The sequence below is a fragment of the Melospiza melodia genome, chromosome 8, assembly GCF_035770615.1.
Source record: "Melospiza melodia melodia isolate bMelMel2 chromosome 8, bMelMel2.pri, whole genome shotgun sequence".
NCBI lineage: Eukaryota > Metazoa > Chordata > Aves > Passeriformes > Passerellidae > Melospiza > Melospiza melodia.
Window position 1 is genome coordinate 10626066 of NC_086201.1, and position 14342 is coordinate 10640407.

The following is a 14342-nucleotide window of genomic DNA, read 5'->3' on the forward strand; positions in this document are numbered from 1 at the left end:
ACAGGCAGCCCCAGGTTTATATGTTTGGTCAACTCAACTACATAACTACCAATCCCTTTCTATCCCTGTGTTTAGTTTCCTTTGTTTTCAGTTTTGATTTATCCAGCTGACATTCATCTCTCTTTTGGTTTTTTTCCCCATTTTTGTCTTTATACAGTACTTTACCTACAGTGTCTTATTGAGTCTCCTGGCCTGCTCTGTGTTCCTTCAGATCAGCTGTATTGGAAAATTGATCCTTATGTTAATAATTGAATTTATATATGTTCTCATTGTGGAAGTGCCAGGGGTCAACCTTTTTGACAATGCAGATCTCCTGGTTACAGCCAACACCTAGTAAGTGCCTTTCACTTCTGAAATCTTTGCCTAATTTCTTTCACACAGTGATTCCAGTGTGGCATTAGGTGGATGGGAGTGCCAAGGCTGTGGTGCAAGCCAGGGACGTGCATGCTGTGCTCTGCCTCTGAAGAGTAGGAGAATACAGTTCCCTTTAAGACCTTTTTAATGTGGGACTTGACTAATGAACTATCTATTAATAACAGAATATAACTGGAATCAGAGTGGATCTGTATTTCCTTTTTTCCAGAAATGGGGAGTGGAGTTAGTCATTCTTTATGCTGGTATTACACTCCCAATATAGAAATGTCATTTCTCAAATAAGAAAAAAAAATCCTCCAACAAACTTGAGCTCGCTCGGGATGTGATGTGAGCCACCACAATACATCAAACCCAGCTTGGGGTGGTGGTGCTTGATGTTTGGCCAGTGATCTGCTTCCAGTTGCTTCCAGGACAAATGTCCTTGTTTGAAAAGCCAGGATCACAGCTGAGCTCAGCACAATTCCCAGCAGGAGGGGCTGGGCTCAGTGGGAATGGGCAGGTGCCCTTTTGCTTACAAAAGCTGCTTGTCATCAGGTCACACATTAATCCTGGTGGCTGCTCCTTCCACTGCTGTGGTGGTTCCCCATCTCCTGGGGCTCCCCACACCAGGGAGGGAAGTTTGGCACATCCACAAGCCTGTCCTCCTCCACGAGTTTTGTTTCTTGTTGGGAATTGTTCTGTTGTGTTAACTCCTTGTTTTGATAATTTCCCCTTGTAGGCAACAATTGTACTTAAATGTGAGTGAATCAAATAATGCCAGTTTAGGTGAACTTTTTGTCAAGGCTGATAGCTGTGGTTGTTCCTGCCTTGGAAGGAGGCTGAGAAGATTCCCATGGCCCTTCCCAGTGTGTTGTGAAATGCCTTCTGTAGCTGCTCAGATTTCAGGATGGCCATTAACCATCAGCCCTTCAAACCATCATTAACCATCAGCCCTTCAAGCCCAATGCATCTGGTTACTCCTCTCCTTCACATGACTGTTCCATGATTTCAGCACTCCCATGTGCCCAGCAATAATTAATGGATATTCAGCTTTTGCTGCCATTGCCAGTTAATGGAAGTGTAGCTTTTGCTGCCATTGGCAGTAATCACTTAAAATATTTTGTTAACTCAATGGAGTGAAATTAGGTAGGAAGCCCCATGGAGCTTTCTGTGGGGAGGTATAGGGAGAATGAGGTTTTCTTCCCTTTTTTTCAGATATTAGGTGTTCCATCAGCAGAAGCTATTTAGCATTTTCTAACACAATTAGTGAAATAAAAGCATTTTATATCTCAAATATAATTTCATTCTTGTAATTCAAGCACTAAGCGAAATTACAGCACTTGGAAGTGTAATTTACATCACTTCACAATCAGAATGTCAGTAATAAAGTCAGTAATAAAGTGGAGAAGGTTAGCATGTTTTCCCAGAAATAGCTTTCTGTGATGCTGTATTATCTCTCACTAAAAGGGATTTGTTCAGCCCCAGCTGCAGCTCAGCCCCACACAGCCACTCCCTCACTGCCCTGTGCTGGGATGGGGAGAATTGGAAGGGGAAAAGTGAGAAAAATCACAGGTTGAGATAAAGCCGGTTTAAAGGGACAGAAAAGAGAGAAACTTATAATAGTAGTAGTAGTAGTAGTAGTAATAATAATAATAATAATAATAATAATAATAATAATAATAATAATAATAATAATAATAATAATAATAATTTAATTAGACTTAGACAAAACAAGTGATGCGCAATCCAGTTGCTCGCACTTGCCAACCAATCCCAGGCAGTTCCTGAGCAGCAGCCCCAGGCCAGGTTTCCCCCCAGTTCCCATACTGAGCATGATGCCATGTGGTATGGAACATTCCTTCTGGCCAGTTGGGGTCAGCTGTCCTGGATGTGTCCCCTCCCAGCATCCTGTGTCCCTCCAGCCTGCTCCCTGGGGTTGTTGAGGAGCTGAAAAGTCCTTGACTTAGTATAAACACTACTTAACAACAGCTAATACATCAGCATGCTATCAACATCATTCTCATACTTAATCCAAAACACAGCACTGCCCAGCTAGGAAGAAATTTAACTCTATTCCAGTGGAATCCAGGACAATTTGTTTTGTCTAAAGAGCTCCATGGATGGCTATTTATTGCCCCAGTGTCTGGAAGGCTACTTGTGTGAAATGGGAGCTCAGCATGTAGCACAGAGTTCAGAGATGGATCTCATTGTCCAGCTGATACTAAAAAAACAGAAAAGCCACCATGACCTCATACTACTTTAATTGGGTGCCCATTGTAGCTACATAATTAGTGTCTGCTCTGCAGCCACTGTGGTACTCTGACTAATTGGAAGTGATGCAGATGTCACTTCACACTTGTGTGTACAAACCAGCCCAGCATGCAGGCAGCTGAAAGGCTGATTACAGCACGTTGGGAATTGCCAGGCTTGGCTGCAGCCACACCAGTGTGTGACACAGGGAGTGTCGCTGCATGCACAGGGCTATCGTGTTGCCTTTTCCTCTGCAGAGGACAAAACTAATGCATTGCTTTAAAGATGTGATGGGCCATTGTGGTCCTCTAAACTGAGTTCCTGCACAGGGAAGCCCAGAGAGCTTTGCCCTGTGATTTGTTCATCAAAGCCATCATTTCTGTTCCAGCTGTCTGTCCTTGCAACTGTGGCTGGGAAAAGTGAGATGCTCTGGTCCTGTGGGAGCTGTCTCTAAAATGAACTGCCTTTCCTGCTAAAAATGTGCACTTCACTTGAGCAGGAGTGTAGTTAGCAAGCTTCTCTCTGTGTTCCCTTCCAGTAATTAAAGAACCATCTGCTACTGGAAATGTCTGTTCCATGGGGGAGCAACCTACCAATGTAAACCCTACTGCCTGCACTGGGCATCTTCACTTATCCAGAGTTACTGTAAATGCTGGTTTGCTGCACTTCTGCAATGTGGGAGTCTCTGATGAAGGTTTTAGAGCAAGAGTAGCAGCCACAGAGAGCTGCAGCCTCAGTACTAAGGGTCAGGTCATGCTGCCATCATGAGGGAGAGTGATGAGGAAGGACAGCCAGTCATCCTTGGCCAGATGATTTAGGGATGCAGGGGAATCATACTCCATGTGGGAAGTGTCTCCAGCTAGATCCTTCCATGGGGGAGTCCCCAGGCTTTCCAAACCATGTCTGTGTCCAAGCACTCATGTTCAGTGCTGGAGCTGGCCAAGAGCCATGCAATAGATTGTGTGCAAGACAACAGTGGGTTGCAAAAATCCATGTCAGAAGAAATTCCATGCTCAGAATTGCAGAAAATGTCTTGGAACAAACAAGGTTAGAGAGTCACTAGGCTTTTATTTTTTGATGTTATGCCCAGTTAGGTTCCCTTGCCTATTTTGATTATTTAGATGTCTGATTGTGTGCAAGGTTCCCTCCAACCCCATAAAACTGTGGCCTGAAGCTCTCTAGAGAGCTGTCACATTCTCAGGCTAATATCACATTGGTAGCCTGCAAAGTTCTAATTGCATCAATGACACTACAGTAATTTAAACACTGATCTCTTTCCTTGCATTTCAATAGTGTTTTAAAAGATGCTTGTGCATGGTTCTCAGCCACCTAATACTCCACCCACACTCGAGAACAAAGCCAGCAGCATTAAGCAATCAATCAATCAGGAGCTCAGACAGCTGCTACCTACCAGAAAGCTCCCTTGTTCTGTGCTCTCAGTGTCAAAAAGCACACCTTCCATCTCCCACAGCAGCTCTGATACACGTGGGTACTCTGCAGAATTGTCAGTAGTAATAGGAATGTGCTAAAGGGTTTTCTTCAGTGCCCTTGTGTGTGGTTCCCAGAGCTGGGCACAAGCTGGCAGTGAGGAACGTGCAGAAGAAGGGAGCAGGATTAGAGTTAAAGGAATTAAACACATCTCCATGCCACAATAAAAGGAGAAGAGCTATCCCTCACAAGATAAAAAAGCCCAAAGCTTTCTTCCTTAGGCCAAATTTTGTAGTCTGACCTAATGAAGCAGTGATCGATGCACAGGCATTTGCCAAGCATCCCACACTGACATTAAAATCCCAAATTATTCTCTCACTCTTAATGCTTCTTTGATATTTTACCCACATTAACCATGTCACACTATCACTCTGGAGTTTTGAGTGTAGCTCAGAAGTCTGTTTTCTCCTCCCCCTCCCATCTTTTGGTAGTTTTCTGCTTCCAAAGAGCTGCAGCCCCACACAGCGTTAGAGATGCCACACTGCAGAGGTGCTGTGCAATGATGTGCACAAGGGCAGGAGCTGCAGGGAGCCAAACCTCCTCTGACCTTGTGTTTGTGCTTTTTTTTTTCAGCGTGTCTGCAAATGATACATCCTCATGGTGAGTCACTCTGGCATGAAATATTCTATAGGTTTTTGTTGGTAGGTATTTTCTGTTCACAAGGTGCAGTAGCAGCACATTGACTCACCAGCAGTGTCTGGTGTTTGTGCATTGCTGTGAGCTGGTACAACACAGTGCAGATGCCCTGAGTGGACTGAGGGTTGCCCTTTTGTAAGGATAGCTACTCTCAGAGCATCTTCTTTCCTGTGGGACTTATGTCAGCTCAGGGATTATTTGTAATACAATTTAAAGGTTTTATCAAAATATTTTCATACTGTGTAACTCACTAATTCATATTTAACAGTTTTTATTTGCCTGCTTGTCAGAGGAGGTGTGAATGTGCCTTAGTGCTCTTTTCAGCTTACAGAGCACTTACACAACAAGGCCCATTAAGAAGTGACTAATTAGAGAAGCCAAGAGTTAGAGCAGTTCCTTACTCAGGAGCCTGGGGAAGCTAGTGCAGAAGGCAGGATGAACACAGTCTGAGGAGCTGTCAGCATTTCATGTTGTCACCCTTAGCATGTATAGCCACTCTCTGCAGAGTGCCCTTTACATCAATGACAACCCTTTCCAAGATGCTGGATTACTTTTCTAATTTCCAAGTCCTTCTTTAGAAACTGGCACCTGTGAGCCAGAGTCTCCAGCTTTTTGTAAAGGTTTGTCCCTTTACCAACACAGGCTTTGAGGGGAAAGGAGAAACAAAGCCTGAGAGGCTGGTTAGCCTCCAAGTGGGCAGCGTGGGGTGTGGCAGGGCCGTGTTCCCCAGTAACAGGGAAGTTGTCTCTCTGCTTGGCTGCAGCCCCCCGGTGACAACACGAGTCGCGCTGAAGATTGTGACCCCTGTCATCATCACTGTCTTTGTCCTGGCACTGTACTTGCATGCCCAGCAAGTGGAATCCACTGCAAGGCTTGATTTCCTCTGGAAACTTCAGGTTGGTGGGTGTTGGCTGTGGGAGGATCGCATGTGGTCTTTGGTGTTAATATAAAATGACTGAGCTCTTCACTGTCGAGTTGAGGAGTGTGATAAAATTTGAATTTTATCTGAATCTGGCTTATAACTGGGCATACTAATAATGCTCTGCTCTTCTTTGGTACTTTGCATACTCTGTGCGTCTTATCCCAGTTATTCAACCCCTCTTTTCCTTGTAAATGCACTTTGGATGGTCCCCATGGTAAAGAGTTATAGATCTGAAGACTGAGATTAATGAATTTGGGCAACTGAGCTGTTACTGCTGCAGGAACATGTAATGTAACACAATTTATAAATATAGGAAGCTCATATTCACTGCTGAATTGTTTCCCAGAGTTCAGTGAGCTTTAGTTTGCTGCGCTCAAGGGTGTGAAAGATTCACATTTGCATTTTCATTCACTTTCCTGTTAAGCAGTGGGAACTGGCTCAATGTCCAGCCTTCATTAGCCCCCAGGCAGCAGTACTGGCTATCCAACACACTGTGGATAATGCCACACTGTGCTCCTGTCCCTGGTTCACTGTTAATGTTTTCACTGCTTGTGCCCATGAGTGATGTTGGGGCCTCGTATGTGATTCCCAATCGAGCAGGACAGGCCTGGGCTCTGGCCAGCCAGCACTCATGGCTGAGGGGCCACAGGACTGCAGGTTTTATTTAGATTTTCTACCTTCTGGGTAGCAGGACATCATTCTAATTATAGGTCTTTGTGGTTTGAGTACAAGGCACTGAGGAAGCAACAATTAATTAAAGCTCCTTGGGAAGCAGATAAACATTGTAATCCTCATTTATAAGTGGTGAAACAATGGAAGGAGTGAGCTGAGTAGTTAACCAGTTCAGGGCTCAGAAATGCAGTGCTGGATTCTGGCATTATTCTCTGCCTGCTTTTCCATACACGTGTGCACAAAGAGATGGAACATTTTCCACTGCAAACCACAAGTTTCTGCATCTCTCTGGCTCTGCTCTCCTTTGCAGTTTCCCCCATTCTATTTCTGCCCTCACTGCAAGTTAATTTTCAGCTTGTTTCCCCTCCCCAGAGCAGCTCCCAAAGGCATAAGTGCATCCCTGTGTCTCCCCCTACCCTAGGCCACGGAGGAGAAGGAGGAGATGGAGGAGCTGCAGGCCTACAACCGGCGCCTGCTGCACAACATCCTGCCCAAGGACGTGGCCGCGCATTTCCTGGCGCAGGAGCGGCGCAACGACGAGCTCTACTACCAGTCCTGCGAGTGCGTGGCCGTCATGTTCGCCTCCATCAGCAACTTCTCCGAGTTCTACGTGGAGCTGGAAGCCAACAACGAAGGGGTGGAGTGTCTGAGGCTGCTCAATGAGATCATTGCTGATTTTGATGAAGTAAGTCGCAGAAAATCTGGGTGAGCAAAGTGAGCTGAATGCATGAGTTTAGTTGGGCTCTGCTGGGCTCCTGGAGGAGGGTGGTTTATTGAATCCGTGGTTCATTTCTCCTTACTCTAGGAGTCTTCAGTTTTATCTTTTTCCACGCTGAAATCCCTTCTATTCCCTTGTCATGCCTTTGAGTATCTAATCCCTTTTCTTCCTCTGTCTTCCTGGCTCTGTCCACTACTTGCAGCAAGGCAGGGCACACATGGCATGGACATTACCAGCACCTGTGTGTTTGTCAAGGTTTATTTGCTTCTTTTGCTTTTGTGACACAGATAATAAGTGAAGACCAGTTCAGGCAGCTGGAGAAGATCAAGACCATTGGCAGCACCTACATGGCTGCCTCAGGCCTCAACGACTCCACTTATGACAAGGAGGGGAAGACACACATCAAAGCTCTGGCAGATTTTGCCATGAGGTTAATGGACCAAATGAAATACATTAATGAGCATTCATTCAACAACTTCCAGATGAAGATAGGTAATGTCCTTATGCTCACAGGATTCCATGTAGGTAGTGGTCATTCTGAGGTGGGGATTTTATGAGCAGTAAAAACCACAGATGTTACATTAGCTGTACAGTGATGTTGATTGGCTGGTGGCTGGTGACCACTTCGGCCTCTATGAAACATTACAGTAGTTTTTTAGCTTATAGCAGCATCAGTGAAGCTCCCTAGGGAATTAGAAGCAGTGTAGGTGCTGCCACAGCATGGCCTCCCATGGTGGCTGACCTTGGGCTCATTTTGCCCCTGTGCTTCCAGCTCTGGCAGTCTTGGACATTAAATTGTCTTTTAAGTCAGGGAATAAAAAGTGACAGAAAAGGAAGAAGAAATTTGAGGATGTCAAGTGTGGTGTTTGTTTTGGAAGTCTCTGGGCTGCTGCCTTGTGGGCCCTCAGCATTGCAGCAGGTATGTGCTGACTTCAAGTGAGCAGTTTGCTTGTTAGCCAGGTGGCAAAAAAACTTTATGCCATTATGTGGCACTGGATTGAGCAGATCCAGCCCGAGCTGCCAGTCAGCTGGGCATAAATGATGGATCATGGATCAAAGAAGCCAAATGCTATTTTAACATTTCTCTCCCCACAGTTTGGCCATAGCTTTACATGTCAGGGTAAATAAAGCACAGCTAGAACCAGGGAGGCTCAGGATGGGTTTTTACTGTCTGAAAAATAACCTGCCTCAAGCAAATGGATCTGAGCATATTTCTCCTCTCCTTCCAGGCCTCAATATTGGTCCTGTCGTGGCTGGGGTGATAGGAGCCCGCAAACCCCAGTACGACATCTGGGGCAACACAGTGAATGTAGCCAGCAGAATGGACAGCACAGGAGTGCCTGACAGGATTCAGGTAAGGCAATCCCTGGAAAACTTACCCTGCCAGCCCTGTGTCACTTGCCCATTTTGAAACTTAATTAGAATTGAAATTTTGGTTTCATTTTATTCCTTTATTCCATACATTTACCTACACAGAACTGAAAGAAAAGCCACTTAGGGAATGCTGGTGGTACCAGCAAGTTTTTTCTTTTAATTGTGACCAACATTGCAACCTTTGTTTAAAAGCTTGCACTTTAGTTCTGGGTGGAAGTGCTGAGCTGAGCTTCCTGCCCCGTGTGCCTCACTGGCACTGAGCACAGTCCTGCCTGATCCCTGCTCACATGTGCTGCTCAGCTGTGTCAGGTGTTTGTTTCATTTTCCAAGGGCCTGATTCAGCCCTGTATTTCTGTCATTTGCTTTGCTGCTCTCTGTGCCATGTGAGGCGTGAGGCCAGCAAAGGTCCAGGCATCAGCAGGATGGGGATACACAACAGAGAGAGAGGATTGTTTAAGGGGTTAATGGGACCTGTCTGATAATCACAATCTCCTCAGCCTCCAGATGTGACCTTTCCAGTGAGTGATTCAATTCCAGTGTCCTGCTTTTGCTGAGCCAATGTCCACAGTAACAGAATGCTATTCCTTGGGAAAACACTGAAGGGTTATAAAAATAGAGCAGCTGGTGTAAAGCCCAAGAGGGGCAGCCATGCTGTTTCCTTGCCTGTCAGTTAACTGGATCGATATTTGTGCATCACTCTTGAGATGGTCTGTAAAGCCACCTGAAAAAGGGTGAGAAATCACATTGTAATAAATAAATACCTCAGGAAATGGTCTTTAAACTTGTGTTGTTCTGCAGCACAAGTGATTATTTTCAACTGACATCTGCAGAGACAATTTGGATGCTGGCTAGAGTATTCCATTTGATCAATTCTCTCCCATTGCCCGCTACCTTCTCCTTCATAAAAACAACCCCTGACTCCTAAGCTGTACTGTGTAACTTCTAGGTAATTTTTGAGGATATTTTAGTAAGTTTGACCTGTTTTCCTACTGCCACTCCAGTGATACAATGAGTCCATTTGAGTAGACTGGTGTGTTTTAAAAAATGTGACTTATTTGTTACGCTTTATCCAGCAACCTCCTTGAAAAAATGCAATTTCCCCAGTTGTGAACTGTGTGTGACACCTGTACTTTCTCAGTTTCTAATGGTTGTGTTTGTTCAGCAACTTGTGCCAACCTTTTTCAGTTAGTGATTGATGTGCAAACGTTGATTGACTTAGAAACAAAACAGTTGATCCTACTTTATGTTGTCCATGGATTACTCCAAATGCAGATGGAAAGACTGTGTGGAAGACAAGGCAAGCACCTGTTCACTCTTGTTTATTCTGCAGGTAACCACGGACATGTACCAGGTTTTAGCAGCCAACAACTACCAGCTGGAGTATCGAGGGGTCATAAAGGTCAAAGGCAAAGGAGAAATGACCACCTACTTTCTAAATGAAGGGCCTCCAATTAGTTAGCACCGACTGCAGCGCCACACAAAGATGGATTTTGCATTACCCAGGATTGTGAATAGGAGAAGAATCATTTCTTGGTAGCGAAGCTGAACATTTGGCGCAGTTGAAATTTCACCCCATGACTCGTATCAGCAAATTCTTTGGCCACCCATTGAAAAAGGCAAGAGAAAGAAACCACCTTGGAGTTGTTCCTGGCTGAGTGCTAAGCTGACCAAAGATGTGCACTACAGAGTTCACAGATAAGACATGAATTTGGCATTTTTAAAAAGGCTGCTACCACAGGATGGCATAAGAAGCTATTTAAGTATTTATTGACACAACACAACATTTACTTGGTTGAAGGAATGTATGATTCACTACAAAGCATTATTTTGGAATGGATTTGCACTCCCATAATGTTTCCATCCCATACTGCCAGCTATTTGAAGTGTACCACTGTGCTTTTATTAGCTGTTTTGAATGGGCTTTCAAAACTGACACCCACTGTTGCAGCACACAAAAAGGCCTTTTAGAAGGGCATTGGTAATGTTTTAGTGTGAAAAGACATTATAGCCTTGCCCCCTCTTTTTCCTTCTTCTCCATGGCTAAAAGACTGCTCTTCTGAGTGGGGCTGGCACACCTGATGAAGGGGAAGATCAGGATAAAGGAAGATGGCTCTACAACCATATTTATTAAAAAGTCGTCTGTGCTCTTCTTTGGTATCTATCAGTTTACATGGGAAAGACTAGATGTAAACAAGAGACACTTTGTGGGGGGAACTCCCCTGAAATTTGTTGTGGGTTTTTTTGTATTTTTTATTTTGTAATATTGAAAACATGGAGATCTAACAGATATACCAAATTCTATATTTTGTAAATTATATATAAATTAGAAGGCAGGCTGTCCACACCAAGGTGTGGGGGGAGGTGTATATAACCTGTAGACTTTTGTGTAATTTTTTTCTGTGTAATACTCTGAACACAGACTTGGCAGTTTTCAGATTATCACTATACAATCAACCAACAACAAACAGGTGAGTTTCCAGGCTGAATCAGAGGCATTTAAAAATGAAACTCCAGAAAAATCTACAACCCCAAAGAAGAGGAAAAACCCACGGTAGTCACAGAATTGTTCCGTGCAGCGTTCCAGCGGAGGGTGGCGGCTTCCCAATGGAAACAGGACCTTTGAGTTTTAGCTCCTGAGATGGTATCAAACGTGTCAAAAAGAGCTCTACCCACATCTTCTAACTCTTAACAGGAGCTCTTATGAGAAAAGGAAAAAAACTCATTTGAACTTTTCTTTTTAAAAAATACTTTTTCATAGATGGTCTTAATAGAATCCTGCTGATCTGAGAGTTGTCTGACATTGTAACTGCCATGTGACATTACAAGAAACTATGTGCTGCAGCATCGAGTTTACTTTCGTGTAGTAAGCACTTATTTAAACTGATTCACAGATTTTCAATTTTCAGGAATTAGGTGATCTTCAAAAAAGATTATGATGGCAAGTGTGTATATGAGGTGGTTAACCTTAAAATAGTGCCATTGAGACTGTGTTGGGCATCTTTATCACTAGTGGGGGGGTTTCTGAATAGTTCACTGTTATCATTTATGTACCTTTTCTAACTATGAAAGAAAAATCCCTTGATATTTTATTAAAAAAAGAAATTATTTAAAAAGCTATATTTTTTATATTCTATGAGGGGAAGGTTTTGATATTGAATTTGGCTAAAACTAAAAATTACTCCAATCTTTTGACATTTAATAAACTTCTTTTCCACTCTTCTCAGGGCAGAATTATTGTAGTACTCACAGCATAATGATTGCACTATGGTGGTGGCGATTTCTTTTTCCTACTCAACAATGAGAATAAGTGAAAATCCATGGACCTGTCTTAATTAATTTGCTCTATTGCTAAGCATGACCTGAGCATTAAGCCATTTAAACATGAGCTTAAATGGCATCTCCCCTTTCCTTCTCCCTTCCACTAGGAAACATCTCTGAAAAGTATAGTATATTGACTTCTGTAAAACTGCCAAGTCTGCCCTTGTACTATACTTTTGCTCCTTTTCATCTTTCCTGGTTTGCAAAATAAACTTAAGTTGCATCACGGTGTTATGCCTTTGTCCCCTCCTCCACCTCCCATCCCCTTTGTCCCTCACTGAGTTTCATTTCCTTCATGCCATACACTTGATTTTAGGTTTGCTTTCTGCTTTCCAAAAGTCTGCAGTCTTCTTAACTTTTGATTCACCTTATGAAGTTGTGTTGTCAATGAAATTTCAAGTCCCCAGTATCTCTAGCTGTGATTGTTGACAGTGTGTCATGATCATTTCAAGGGGTATTCACACACTCTTTACTCTGGATCTTGCAAAAATGGATACAGTTATGATTTCCCATGGAAATTGAAATCTATTTAAGTAATTTAACTATATTAAACACTGTTTCACTGGTGATGTGTCTCTGTTTTATTTTAGCTGCAGCTGGCTGGTGGGATGACACTTGTGTAGGAGATGCAGGATCTGCAAATAGAAACATCCAGGTCTTTTCTGGCACTGATGGATGCCCTGGTCCTTTGCACTGCCCCAGTATGGAGCCCCAAGGGCTCAGACCCAGCAAACATCCCCTGGGTCCTTCTAGGGCTCCCAGCTGCCCCTGGAATCAGTCTCAGGGCAGCTGACAACATACACCAGCATAACTGAACAGCTTAAATGTGTGTATCCTATTTAAAAAGAAGTTTGTATTTACAAAAGCACATCACCTTTGCCAAAGAGTACCCCAGGTATGGTACTTGTCCTCTCAAGGACACTGGAAGGAGGCAGCACTGCTGCCAGTGCAACATTTTCAATCTTTACATGTAAAAGTAAACACTACACATGACTGTTCCAATTAACAGGAGCCTCAGGTAGAGCTGAGGAACAAAACTCCACAGCTTCAGCTGACTTCTTTTAGTTGAGAAGACATTACACAGGCAGCTGAAAATGAAATGCCCTGCAATCTGTTATAGGTTAGGAGGGATTTTATGAGTGTACTGAGAACACAGCTGCAGGAACAAAAAGCAATGAAGTATTTAAGGTACCAGTCTTTATGAAAAATGGAGGAGAACTATTTAATATTTTCTGTGCTCTCCTACATAATCATACAAACAGCAGTTTAGGACATTGCCTGATGGAAGCAACTTTTTTAAACTATCTGTAGAAGGGTATTCCCCTGGGCTGGGAAGGCAGGAGTCTCCAATGCAGTGTCCTCTCATTTCAATTACTGTACACAGACTGGCTGTATAGTTTTCCCCAAATGCATCTTTTTCCCACCCAGAAAGCATTTTGATGAATTTTAGGTGTTTAGCCACTTCTCCCCAACACAGATCTGACTACCTCAAGTATCTGCCTGCACTTAATAAAATTATACATTTGGGACACACTGAATTTCTTAGATGTGTGTCCTCCACTGCAAATATCTCCAGCCTGGCTGTTTATGTGTTACACGACGTCCACAGACACCAACACCTGGCCAAAAAGTATGCCCAGAGGCAAATATTTTCATTCTGTTGAGTTTCCCAACTGCTCCTCAGGGCACTATCACTTCCAGACTGAAGTTTAGGAGTTGTCAGAGAGAGCAACCTTGGGATGCTGCTGGGAAAAGGGCAGCTCAGCTGTTTTAAAGCTGAGAAAACTCAAGTTTCCTTGCTCTTGACCCACTTCGTCCTTGCAACTGAAGGATCAAGCAGGCTCTGGGGAGGTGGGGGAGGACTGAGAAAATTGAGTTTCAGGCCGGATGGGGGGCAGGAGCAGCAACATTTTCCGGCCCTTTGGGAGCCAGAGAGTTTCCTGTGAAAAGCAGAGGTGGCTGCACTGCTGGGGCCAGCCCTGTCCCGAGGCTCCCCTGGGAAAAGGGCTGGGAAGGGGCGGGGGTGGCAGCAGGGAGTCACCGCAGCAGGAGAGCCCAGCACTGACACGCCCTCAGGGGCAGCACGGCACTGGCATTCCAGTAAAAATCGCCAGGGGAAAACAGCTGCAGTCAGCTTCCCCCAGAGACCTCTTAACAATTGCAGATGCAAATAACCATTGCCATCTACTGGAAATGGCATTATACACATACCTTTCTAAGTCAGGCAAGCCTTTGGTCATTCCTTCCTGAAAGCAAATACAGTGACACCTTATTGAAAGATAAACATTCCATGGTGGACACTCCTTTATAAATACAGCATGAAATGGGCTCTGCTGCTACTAAATCTCACAGAACAATCAAGCAACCACAAATGGTAATCTGCACTTCACACTGAAGTAAAGCCTGTTGTTCAAGAGAGTAATCAACTTTCCTAAATTCATCTTCCTAAGTCTGGTAACTCAAGTACCTGGTAAAATGAGCAGGGAAGCCCCTGCCTGAGTGTTGAGTTTGTGTAAGCAAAAAGGAAATCCTGGGAATTTTCAATAAATGTTCACCTCCAGCCTGGCCTGCTGTATCTCTGTTCTGATCTCACACCAAGATGTCAGCAAG

General features: G+C 43.9%; 1 protein-coding gene across 1 annotated transcript in view; it reads left to right on the forward strand.

The window, feature by feature from the left end:
* ADCY5 (adenylate cyclase 5) overlaps positions 1–12299 on the forward strand; it is a 202530-nt gene extending 190231 nt beyond the window's left edge. Inside the window, exons 15-21 of the mRNA XM_063161762.1 lie at positions 158–333; positions 4666–4692; positions 5492–5624; positions 6744–7007; positions 7328–7532; positions 8270–8394; positions 9745–12299. Coding sequence (XP_063017832.1) covers positions 158–333; positions 4666–4692; positions 5492–5624; positions 6744–7007; positions 7328–7532; positions 8270–8394; positions 9745–9873 — 1059 coding nt within the window. The 3' untranslated portion in view covers positions 9874–12299. The remainder of the gene's footprint in view (positions 1–157; positions 334–4665; positions 4693–5491; positions 5625–6743; positions 7008–7327; positions 7533–8269; positions 8395–9744) is intronic.
* The last annotated feature ends 2043 nt before the right edge of the window (positions 12300–14342 follow it).